The sequence below is a fragment of the Leucopleurus acutus genome, assembly GCF_964270905.1.
Source record: "Leucopleurus acutus genome assembly, chromosome: 3".
NCBI classification, from domain to species: domain Eukaryota; kingdom Metazoa; phylum Chordata; class Mammalia; order Artiodactyla; family Delphinidae; genus Leucopleurus; species Leucopleurus acutus.
In genome coordinates this window covers 15,312,956-15,324,960 of record NC_139145.1, presented here as the reverse complement: position 1 = coordinate 15,324,960, position 12,005 = coordinate 15,312,956, and the positions used below count along the sequence as shown (strand labels likewise).

Below are 12,005 nucleotides of genomic sequence, written 5' to 3'. Positions count from 1 at the left end.
TCTACATCTTGGCTCGGTGCTCCCAGCTGAGGATGCTGATTCCTTCTGTCACAAGGATGGGCTGGGTCTGTTGAAGTTTGATTGCAATCCTAGGGAATATCACTCCCCAGCAGCCTTCTGATTCCCCAGACTGCCCTCTTTGTGTCTCTTCTGGCTTAAGGCTCCGCGGCCACAGTCCTCATCCTCAACGACATACGTCCAGCACCATGAAGGGCTTCCTCTTTGCTGGTATCATCGTCATGCTCACGGTTGCAGCTGTAGGTGAGGGAAACCACATGGCCCCCTTTTGGAATGAAGACCCCTCTTTCCACCTCACCACGGTCTTCTCACTCTTGGTGCCCTGGGATCCCCTCATGTGACCTCTCATGTCAAGGTGTGGGCAGTTGGAGGCTATGAGACCTCTCTGTGCACACTGCCCCCTGTGGTACCACTCAGTGCTGTGGGTCAAGGTTGAGTCTTCCCACTGGGGAATGGTGGACAGTGGGGATAAACTTAATGGGGGTGGCTCCACCTCACAGCTTAAAGTTTGGGGGACCCAAAGGGAAGGGATGCCATCCTGGCTATTCTTTTACCCTGAGGTGAGTGCAGTGCTTTGGCCAGAGCACACTCTATAAATGTCTCCTGAATGTTGACGATACCGAATATCTTGTCTTCCCAGAATCCTTGAGTTGTGTGCAGTGTAATTCGTTGACAGACCCCTGTTTTGACGGAAATGCCATTGAGTGTCCCGCAAATGCCAGTATCAGCTGTACCACTTTCTTGGCGAACTTTTCTCTAGGTGAGCCTGGGGGATGCTCATCATTCCCATTTCTGAAACTTGCACAGGGCAGGTGCTGGAGGGGTTGGCCAGGAAAGCAAGGCTAAGGCTGGGCTGTGCAAGGAGAGAGGGGGTCATGAAGACGCCTCTCAGGAGGAGCAGCATGCAGGAGTCAGTAACAGTGGTAGAGCCAAGCAAGCAGACAAGCCCTGTGGCTCCTTGGAATTGCGGCACCTGACTCAGACTTCATGCTAGACCTGTATTAGTGAACGTGAGAAGCAGGGGCAGCTCTTAGCTAAATTACAAAGCAGGCAATTTGCTCTAGGTGTTTTCATTTTTCCATTTTCTGCCCCCCTTTCCCTCTTCTCAGTGTTCCTTCCTGTTCCAGATCCAACATATTTTCCCTCAGACTTCCTTCTAGGGTGTTCTGCTGGCGTGATTGTTACCTCTCTCTCAGAGCATTTTGACTTATTTTAAACTTTTTATTATGGACATTTCAAACACACACAGAAGCAGGTAGAAGACTATAATGAACTCCCGTGTAACCACCATCCTGTGTCAACAATGAACATTTTGCTATTTTTTTCCCCATAGTATTTTATTTTTATTTTTAAAATTTTTATTGAAATATAGTTGATTTACAATGTTCTGTTAGTTTCAGGTGTACAGCAAAGTGATTCACACACAGACACACATATATATGAATTCTTTTCCATTTTAGGAAAATGGATTCTTTTCCATTATAGGTTATTACAAGATATTGAGTATGTTCCCTGTGCTATACAGTAGGTTCTTGTTGGTTATTTATTTTATATACAGTAGTGTGTATATTTTAATCCCAAACTCCTAATTTACCCTCTCCCCATAATATTTTAAAGCAACCCTAGATAGCATGTTATTTCCCCTATAAACACTTCACTATTCATCTCTGATAAGAACTTTTTTCCCCTTTTTATGTAACTACAATACAATTATCACACCTAAGAAAATTAGCTATAATTTAAAAATTTCTTGTAATACCCAGGCCACCTTAAAAATGTTCCAAGTGTTTCAAAGATGTATTCTAGTAGATGCATTGGAATTTGGATCCAAACAAAATCCTCACATTGCATTTTGCTGTTAGGTCTATTGTGTCTAATTTGTTTAATAATAACTAATACCACTTTCTTTGCTCAATCCCATTGATTTGTTGGAGAAATGGGGCCATTTATCCTGTAGCTGTCTTATCTTCTGGCTTTGTTTGATTGCTTCTTTGTAATGTCATTTCACTTGTTCCCCTACTCCTGGTCTTTCCTGTAAACTGCACTCATGCTGTTCAGTACAACTTTCTTCAGTGATGTTAATGTCTATGTCAATGCTGTCCTATGTGGTAGCCACATGTAGCTATTGGTCACTTGAAATATGGTTAGTGTGACTGAGGACTGATTTGTAGGTGGCCACATAGAGCTAGGGCTACCATATTCGATAGCTCTGGTCTAGAAGCTTGATTGACTTCAGGTTCAACATCGTGTTGCACATAGACCCATCACATCTACTTGTCTATATTTAGATGCTAAGACTGTTCAGTGGGCTCTGGGTGTGTCAGCCTGAACCACCCACTTCTAAGCTCCCCATCAGCCTTTCACCTGGAATTTAAGCTGCTTCTCTGATAATCTCTTGCTAAACAAAGGAACTACCTCACGGAGAAGGATTTTTCTTTTTGCAGGAAACCCTCTCCAGTGTCCCCCAAACTGCATTGAGCTGAGGGTGTGTTTTCTGCCCTTGCCTAAAGCAGTTGCTCTTCAGGACCTTTGCCCTCCCTGAACGCTCTGTACCCAGGACTGACAGTCTGTGTTTGCCTTTGTGTAGGAGAAAACATCACATGGTATGAGAATAAGGCCTGCTCTGCGGATAATTGCAGCGTGGCTGAGACCTTCACAGTCCACGTATCTGCTAATGAAACCTTCCATTTTGCAAGCCAGTGTTGCCAAGGAAAGGCGTGCAATGACACCAACGACACCATAGGTGGGTGCTGGCCACATCCTTCCTCTGTCCTCCCTGCTCCGTCCCTTCCTGCACTACCTATGGTTCTCACTCTTGGGTGGACATCTTAAGTCTAGGCACTTCAGTGAATATTTGGGTAACATTAACTGCTGACATACAACAACTACTTGAGAAACAAATGAGGAAAACCAGCGCTACTACCATGCTTTCCCCTTTCTCAGTAAAGACAGAAATCACAGCCCTCCGAGATGTGTGGGAGGGTACTACATGCTCATTAGTAGCTTTCAAATTGTGTGGCCTCAGGACCTCTTTCAAGACTCTACGTCTTAAAAATTATTGAGGACTCCAAATAACGTTTGTTTCTGTGGACTATATCTATCAATATTAACTGTATTAAAAATAAGGCTAAGAAATTTTTAAAATATTTATTAGTTGACTAAAAAATAATAAAACTCATTACATGTTACCATTAATAACATTTGTTTTTACATAGAAATAACTATTTTCCAAAACAAAAAATATTTAGTGGGAAGAATAGCATTGCTCCATGTTTTCTCAAAGCTCCTTAATTTCTGGTTTAATAGAATACAGCTGGGTTCTCAGATTTGCTTGTTCTCTTAGTCTGTTGCAATCTCACATGTCATGTATCCTCTGGAAAACTCCATTGTATTTTCATGAGAGAAAGAGAGTAAAAGAAGCAAAGAACATCTTAGTATTATCATGAAAATGATTTTGACCTAGTGGACTCCCTGAAAGGGTCTCAGGGATGCCCAGGAGTCCCTGGACCACCATTTGAGAACTGTTGGCTTAGATCAAAGCCTTCTTTTTTTTTTTTGCGGTTCGCGGGCCTCTCACTGCTGTGGCCTCTCCCGTTGCGGAGCACAGGCTCCGGACGCGCAGGCTCAGCGGCCATGGCTCACGGGCCCAGCCGCTCCGCGGCATGTGGGATCTTCCCGGACCGGGGCACGAACCCGCGTCCCCTGCATCGACAGGCGGACTCTCAACCACTGCGCCGCCAGGGAAAAAAGCCTTCTTTTTGAAGAGGAGAAAATGTGGCCATAGTCATAGAGCATGGTTCATTAATAGCAGAGCTGAGTCTCAATGTAATTTTTTTTTTTATCCAAGTCACGTTGTTAAATAATGCCCTGTGTTCATTTGTTCAGAGCTAGATTTAGTAATAGTCACACACCTGTTGGCTAATGTTCAGAATAGCTGGCTACCGTTGACATTAGCTATAGGTTGGTTTTAGCTCAAAATCTTACCTTTCCCTCCTCATCCCAACACCCTCACTGACCACAGTTCTTGAAGACTGGATGGCCTGTAAGGGCAGGTCTGTGAGGTTGTGTGCTGTAAATATTTTGGTGGGACATGGGATGGGATGACTGGTATTTTTATGGCAGGATCTGAGATTCCTGAGCATACAGAGAGACCCTGAGAGGTCTCTCTGGCTAGCGTCTTTGTCTGCCTTTCCCCTTCCACCCAAGGCAGTACCGTGATATTTGTGATAACACTGTTCTGAGTTAATGACTCTTACTCTACCCAGATCCCCCACAAGAAGAGGTGTCCAGCAACACAGGGTGCTCTGCATGTTATGGATCTAGTGAAACTTCCTGTAATGAGACAACCCGGAAATGTTATAAAGAAGAAAGATGTGTCAGTCTAATCGCAGAATTTAAGAATGGTATGTCATTTCCTTTTTATGGGACTTGAGTTTAAAACATGTCATGCCTTGGATCATAAATTCTGGATTAACAAAAAAGGCCTGGAGGAGGTTAGTAAGAAGAGGGAATAAGGTCAGGATGCCTTTGAGATAGTGAGGCTGTTAATGTAGCTTTGAGCTGGTTGCTATTTCTGCCACCTCAGTCCAGAGTTCATTCCTCCTGGGCTGTCGGTCTCTTGAACCCTGTTCTCTTATGGCTTGTAATCAAGCCAGGCTCGTTTAAGGGCATCATGTCACTCCTGACATTTATTTCTTTACTAGGGTGAGCTGTTCTGTAGGTATGGGTGGGTCTGACTTTTATTTCCTTTTATATGTATACTTCCCTTCTCTGCATGTCACTGAGAGGTATTGGATTATGACAGCTTGGGTCACCTGGAAGGAAGAGTCAAACAGGGCTTTAATATCCAACTAATTGAAAAAAGAACAACAACAAAATTTAAAAAAAAAATCTATTTAACATTTTAGCCATGATCTATTCCCCTGTGGTGGTGGTGTACAACCAATACAGCATTTCATACTTAAAAAAAAGTCATTGTAAACTTGAAAATAAACAATACTGATGATTTCTCTCAAAAAAAAACCAACCAACTGTTCTTTTCTACAAAAGTAATTTGATATTAACCATTATGAGATACAAATTAACCATCATACAATATAAAACCAATAAATAAAAAGGGCTTTTTTTTTTTTTTTTTTTTTTTGCGGTACGTGGGCCTCTCACTGTTGTGGCCTCTCCCGTTGCGGAGCACAGGCTCCGGACGCACAGGGCCAGCGGCCACGGCCCACGGGCCCAGCCGCTCCGCGACACGTGGGATCTTCCCGGACCAGAGCACGAACCCGTGTCCCCTGCAACGGCAGGCGGACTCTCAACCACTGCGCCACCTTTGACTTAATCTGAAAGCCAGACAGATGAAAGCCATCATAAATGTAGGATTTTGTTTTTGTTTTTGCCCAAGCTGTATGACACAGGGAGATCTGCTTGGTGCTTTTTGTCCACCTAGAGGGGTGGGATAGGGAGGGTGGGAGGGAAACACAAGAGGGAAGGGATATGGGGATATATGTATATGTATAGCTGATTCACTTTGTTATAAAGCAGAAACTAACACACCATTGTAGAGCAATTATACTCCAATAAAGATGCTAAAAAAAAATACTGTACCCATGTGCCAGGCAACACATCTTCCTAACACACTCTAATTCAACCTCTAGCACTGATATTTGCTCTAAAGCAGCAACGAATTGCTTTCTTTACTGGGATGTGGAGGCTTCCCCCTCCTTCTCAGAGCACGTATGGAGTCAGTCTTGAACTCAAATTGCAGCCCTGCCTCTAACAAGTAGCCAGTCACCTCCTCCAGCCCCTTCCTCCCCTGTGAGCTGCCTCTCCTCCAGGGCTGTTTGACTTGCAGCCTACAGAGCAATAATGGCACATAGTAAGTACTCAGTAAAAGGTAGCTGCAATCACAATCACATCTTCTTTGCAAATTCCCTTGTCTTTTCCTAAGACCTGCACCTTAAAACGGGGTTAAACACATCACAACACAGATTTAGAGTTAAGACACAGGGGTCTCTCTGCATCCCCTCTGGCTGTTTTTCCCTCTTCTCAGGGAAAACTCAGGCAGAGAGAACTCAGGTCCAGAGAGGAGTGGGGATGGAAAGCAGAGCCTAGAAGAGGGGAGGCCAGGAGCAGGTCTGAAATGCTGACTCCCTCCTGGATTGAGAGCAGAGGACTACGGAGGGCCTGAGCCTGTCCCTGGATTTCACCACCTGCCAGCTACTCAGGAAAACACTGAAGAGTTCAGTCTCAGGTTCAGCTCTGGCCCTAACCCGTGGGCTCAGGTTCACATCCACCTCCAGGAGCCTCGGTTTCCTCCAGGACTGATTTGGAAAGGGTATCTAGCCCCTCACCTCCACAGCCACTCTGCCATTACCATTTGGTGTTCTTGATCCTGGGCTCCTTCTTCCAAGCTCCTGTGTCAGGAACAGACCTGTTTCAGCTCTTGCAGGTCATTGAGAAGACTGGGGAGGAAGGGCGAAGGGGCTGTGAAGTCCTTACTGTCTCTTTTGAATTCACAGAGATGAAGCTCGTGCTGAAAGGTTGCTCCAATGTCAGCAACTCCACCTGTGAGTTCCTGGCTACTGGAAATCGGACGGTTGGAGGAGTCACTTTCCTGAAGTTTAAGTGTGAAAACAGCTCCGATGCCTCCTCAACACCCACTCCCACTCCCCCGAGCTCCACCAGTGACACTGGCTCTAAAGTCTTCCTCACACCCTTGGCCCTTGGCAGCCTTCTCCTGCTGAGGTTGCTGCTCTGAGATCTGCACCCTCAAACCCTCCCGTCCCCTGTTTAACTGCTCAGTGAGTAGCAGTAGCAGTCACAGCCTTCCAGGTAATGCCCTGTGATAGCCACATTATTCCTTATTATTAAAGCATTGATTCATTCAATGACCAAATCTGTGCTGATATGTTCTGGGCTGGGCTTCCTTCAAGCCGCCGTCCAGCACCACTTCCCAGTTACTTGCCTTTGAAATCTTTGCACCTTTGTGTGTGGGCTCTCAGGACCTCCCTGATCCCTGTCTAATTTGCTTCTGAGAAGCAGACCCTTCCACCTTGCTGGCATCTTTTGCTTACAGCCCTGCACTTCTGGGGATCAACATGCCACTGTCCCCATCCTCACACTCGGTGGCGGGGGGGGGGGGGGGGGCCCAGCCATAATGCCCTGTTGTTGACCCCAGCACTGATATTTGCCTCTTCAGCAGTTGAACTGGCTGTAGTCTCGGGCCCACAGTGACATTGTCTAGGACACTGTCACCACCAGACCCAAAGTGGGTGCACAGGGGTTGCTGAAAGTTGTCAGATTCCCCTGCCTAACCTCCCAGGCAGGGGCATAATGCTGTCAGTGCCCTGCTGACTAGGTGTCTCTAAGCCTTGTGCAGAATGGAACATGGCTACAGAGGCCCAGCCCCTCCTCTCAGAGAACTACAATCAAAGGCAGAGTCCTCAACTCCACAGCAGATACCCTGGGAGCAAGAAAACCATTCAATCCAATATGCACAGAAGCCCAGTTTTAGTAAATAAGGGGGGCCTTGAGCTGGACTTGGAAGAATGGGGTTTTCTGTAATAAAAACTTTTAAAGGTGTAACCCAGTGTGGATCCTTATTGTCCAGGCTTGCTGATGATGATTAAGACCAAAGCCACCAGAAAGGCCATCTGATGGTAGCTCATCACCACATTCATTTTCATTTATTTATTTTAGTTTTTTATTTTGAAATAATTTTAGATTTCTCAAAGAGTTTCAAAAATAGTTCAGAGAGTTCTAGTACCCCCTCACCCACCTTCCTCTTACATTCACATTTTACATAACCACACTGCAATTACTAAAACCAGGAAGTTAGCGTTGAAACCATACTGCTGACTAATAGTCCTCATTTGACTTTTGCCAGTTTTCACTAATGTCCTTTCTCTGGTCCAGGCTCCAATTCTTTGCATTTAGTTGTTATGTCTCCTCAGTCTCCCACACTCTGTGACAGTTCTGGAGTATTTATTTTATTGACCAGTTTTTCAGAAATTTGAGCTTGTCTGAAGTTTTCTTAGGATAAGATTGAGGCTATGTCTTTTTGGCAAGAATCCCACAGAAATGATGTGTCTTGTAGCCTTGCATGAAATGGAACATGGGTACAGAGCCCCAGTGCATCTTATCAGGAGTTACATGATGTTGATATGTCATATCAACTGGAGATGTTAATCTTGATTGCTTGGTTAAGGTCATATCTGCCAGGTTTCTCCACTATAGAGTTACTGTTTTTCTCCTTTGCAACTAAAAATAAGCTAAGGTGTGCTGCTGTAACAAATAGATCTTAGTAAAAAAAAACCAAAAACATCGGGGTTTAATACAAGGAAAGTTGATTTCTCAGTTATTTAAACCCATATAGATGCTCCTGACTGGGCAGCTGTCCTGGGCAGCTCCCCTCTGAGAGTGAGGAAGGGGCCAGACTCCTTCTATTCCATGGTTCTCCCATCCTCTGGGATTCTTGGGCTCTTAGTTAATGGTTCTGCATCCAGCTTGCTGACATGCAGAGAGTCTAGAGGACCATGCAGCATGCCCCAGGGTCCAGGCCTCAATTACATGGCCTGGGAGGAAGTAGTTTATCCACATGCACCTTGCAGGATCAAGGTGCCAGGATCAGAGCCAGTATGGCCTGGTGGTAAGGGGCATGGCCTCTAGAGCCAGAGGCATAGCTTCAAATTCCAGGCCTGGAACTTTGGGCAACAGATGTCATCTCTCTGTGCCTCAGTTTCCCACTACTACTAGAGAGATAGTGATAATGCCTGATGCCTGTGGTTGTAAGAGCTGCCAACATAGTTCCCCTTGTCAAGGAGTAAATACTAGTCTATGCAGATGACTCCAGTTTGAAAGCAGCTCTCCCCATCCTCTAGGGAGAGGGTGGACTTCCAGAAAGAGTGAAGAGTACAGCCCTGGCCCACTTCCCTCAGACCATGCTGACCTCACCAAAGTTATAGCTGCTTCCGTGTCTCAGGATTCCCTCTCCCTTTTCATCCCCTCCCCAGACCTCTATGGCTGCTGCCACCATGACTGCACAGGCCACAGCACAGCTTGCTTACATCTTCACGTGGCTGCTGTCTCCAGGCAGCCAAGGGCACCACCAGAGCTGACCTGTTCTTCGAACCTCCTGGAAGTTCCCCCGCTCAGGCTCGATGAGAAGAAGTGGTACTTTGGGGGAACTGCAAAGAGTCACACAGGAATGGAAATCAGGGCTGAGGACTGGGAAGGCAGCTGGAAGGTGAGCAGGGCTAGATCCCAGGAGGTTCCACACATTGGAAAGACTTGGGCTTTAGACCGAGGGCTGAAAAGGGCCACGGCAGAGGTAAGCACAGAAGTAGGAGTAGGATTGGTTTTCCATCCTGGGAGGTTCTCAGACTGTAGGGTGCAGGTAGAAAGACAGCAGAAAGACAGTACAGGGAGGGAGTTTAAATGGAGAAGTAGTAGGGACATGCCCAGGGCAAATGCTCTGTCCTGCTGCTGTAACTGAGAGTAATTCACACCATTCTATGCACTTCTGTTTGCACTGTTGGCTCCTGCCTCCTCACCCAGAGTAGGGACCAGGGCAAAGCACCACTCCTGCTCAATGTCTACATTCCTTTCCTTGGCTGTCCACACTTAACTCTGGATTCCTGTCTTCTGGGCAGGGTCTAGGACTTCCCACCCAGATAAAGCCCTTTGCTGCCAATTCTTCCTTAGTCCCAGCCTGGGCTCCAGCATAAACCCTGTATCTGAGGAGGTCCACAGAATTCTATACTCACATTGTATAGTTGGACAAATCATGAATCACTGATTTTCACAGCTCTTTACAGCTGGTAAAGCTCTTTTGCCCAGGTTATTTTATTTTTTTTAGAATTAGCTTCATTCATATATTGTATGATTTACATACAATAAAATGTACGTGTACCAACTAATGAGTTTTGACAAATGTGCCCATGTAACCACTCCTCCAGTCAAGATATAGAAGCCCTCTCCCCTCAGACCCCCAAGGTCCCCCACTCTCCTTGGAATCCACTCTACTCCAGCCCCAGGTTCCCACCTGCATCTCCACTGTCCCAACCTGGAAGTGACAGGCAGCTCTTCTGCTCATATTCCATTGAGCTGAGCTGCTATTTGGCACCACCTGGACACAAGGCTATGGGCAACGTAGGCTCTGGGGAGGTCAGTTCTTCCCAGCAACAACTCCCCCCCCCCCATGGAAGGGGGAGGTCAGGGGACTGTTTCCACTAGGTTCCAAGTCCTTCCACCCTGTCCTCCTCTCCCCACCCCACTCACTTCCTGGGCCAAGAAGACAGAAGGAGGGCGTGGGGTTCTCTTTTTTGTGGACTGGATATAGCACCTGTCAACTGAAAGAAAATGCACAACCTAAAAGCTGAGAATTATGTTTTATTGGGCAGACTTACTGAGGACTTAAGCCTGGGATACAGCCTCTCAGATCTCTCTGAGGGACTATTCCAAAGAGATAAGGGATGTCACCTACAAATTGGCACTTGCCATCTACCCTTACAATGATCAAATTATGAGCTGCTGCAGCTGCTGACCTTCAACATCCCCTGAAAGGAGTTCAGTGTGGAGATCAGGAATGAGGCCCTCTGTACTCTGGAAAAGCTGGCAGAACAAGTCTTCAGAGAGTTAGATATTTTCAAGAGACGATTTTATGAGCCCAATTCTTGTATCTCCTCATAACCAGAAAAGCACTAAAATTCTTCATGGTGACGTCTGCTCCTTGTCACCAGCAGTGACCTTCATGGGACCAGCAGAAAGCTTCTGAAAAAAATATGTGCTTGACTGCACATACTTCCCCTTCACCAAAATCACATATATACTGACCTTCCCCCCACCTCTTGGGAGCAGCTCCTCCGAGCTATCTGAAATGCTGTCTCCTGGGCTATAGTCCTCATTTCGGGCCCAGTAAAACTTAACTCACAACTCTCACATTGTGCATTTTTTTCAGTCGACAGGAAAGAGCCAAGATATATTGGAGATTTTGCTGAAATAAAACTGTGTAGTGGGACATCAAAAGATTGCTGCTAATCACAAAAAACAGACATCTCAAGTTAATGATTTTACTGCTTTTCTATGTATGGGAAGATGCAACAGTCTGGGCTCACTGAAATTATCCGTTTGATATGCACCTTAACTATCTAAGGCCAGAATCCTCTTTTTCTCCCTCCTGAATTCCCCTCAGGATACACTATGACGGGGTGGGGTGGTGGGGATGGGGAGAAGGGTGGGTTCAGTGGTTGATGGCTTTATGGTCACAACATCCTTTGTTAACTGAAGTGGCAGGCAATATTCTTTGTTCACACACCTCTCAGTTGAACTACCATCTGAACTAGATCTTCAAATAATTCTTGATCTGAAATATGAACTGAACCAAAGCTAAAACCACTAATCACTATGAATCTTTTCAATATGTGTTTTTAACTGGATGAGTGAATATGCCCCAGGGGACTGTGAGAAGAATGCTGGTCTTGATATATTCTGCAGGAGCCTTAAGCATCCAAGTGTGACTGTAGATGTGAGCATGGGAGTGAGGAAGTTTGAGAGAAGGGAGGACCCAAGCAAGATGGGCAGTGGGCTCAGGACATTGTTGCTCTTATGCTGGGGAGACCAGCTACTTGGATCAAGTAATTCCAGGGATTCTGGTGTACCCAAAAGTGCTCCCATCAGGGGTGGAGTCAAGGTGGTGGCAGGGGAGGATGTGGAGGTCCCATCTCCCCACACCTAGGGCACCTGCTGGACACTGGTGAGGGACCACAACACCCAAGGAGATGGTAGTAACCCCCAAGCAACTGGGTAGGATGAGGGGAGAGTGAGGGGAGAGAAGAAGTGGAGGCTGGACAGGACAAGCAAGTGCCCCTGAGGGGTAGCTGAGAGAGGGGAGGCGTTCCCATGCCTGGAGGGACCCTCAGGGGCTTGGAGGATCATGCGGGAGTGCACCTAGCATCTCCCTGGCCCAGTCAGGCCCCAGGAAGCCTGCAGGG

General features: G+C 46.3%; 1 protein-coding gene across 1 annotated transcript; it reads left to right on the top strand.

Annotated features, from left to right (window-relative positions):
* The first annotated feature begins 203 nt into the window (after positions 1 to 203).
* On the top strand, positions 204 to 6,784 carry LYPD8 (LY6/PLAUR domain containing 8). Its single transcript, XM_082836721.1, has 5 exons — positions 204 to 261; positions 659 to 778; positions 2,606 to 2,761; positions 4,284 to 4,421; positions 6,534 to 6,784. The coding sequence occupies exons 1-5, from the start codon at positions 207 to 209 to the stop codon at positions 6,770 to 6,772; spliced, it is 708 nt and encodes a 235-aa protein (XP_082692847.1). The 5' UTR covers positions 204 to 206; the 3' UTR covers positions 6,773 to 6,784.
* The last annotated feature ends 5,221 nt before the right edge of the window (positions 6,785 to 12,005 follow it).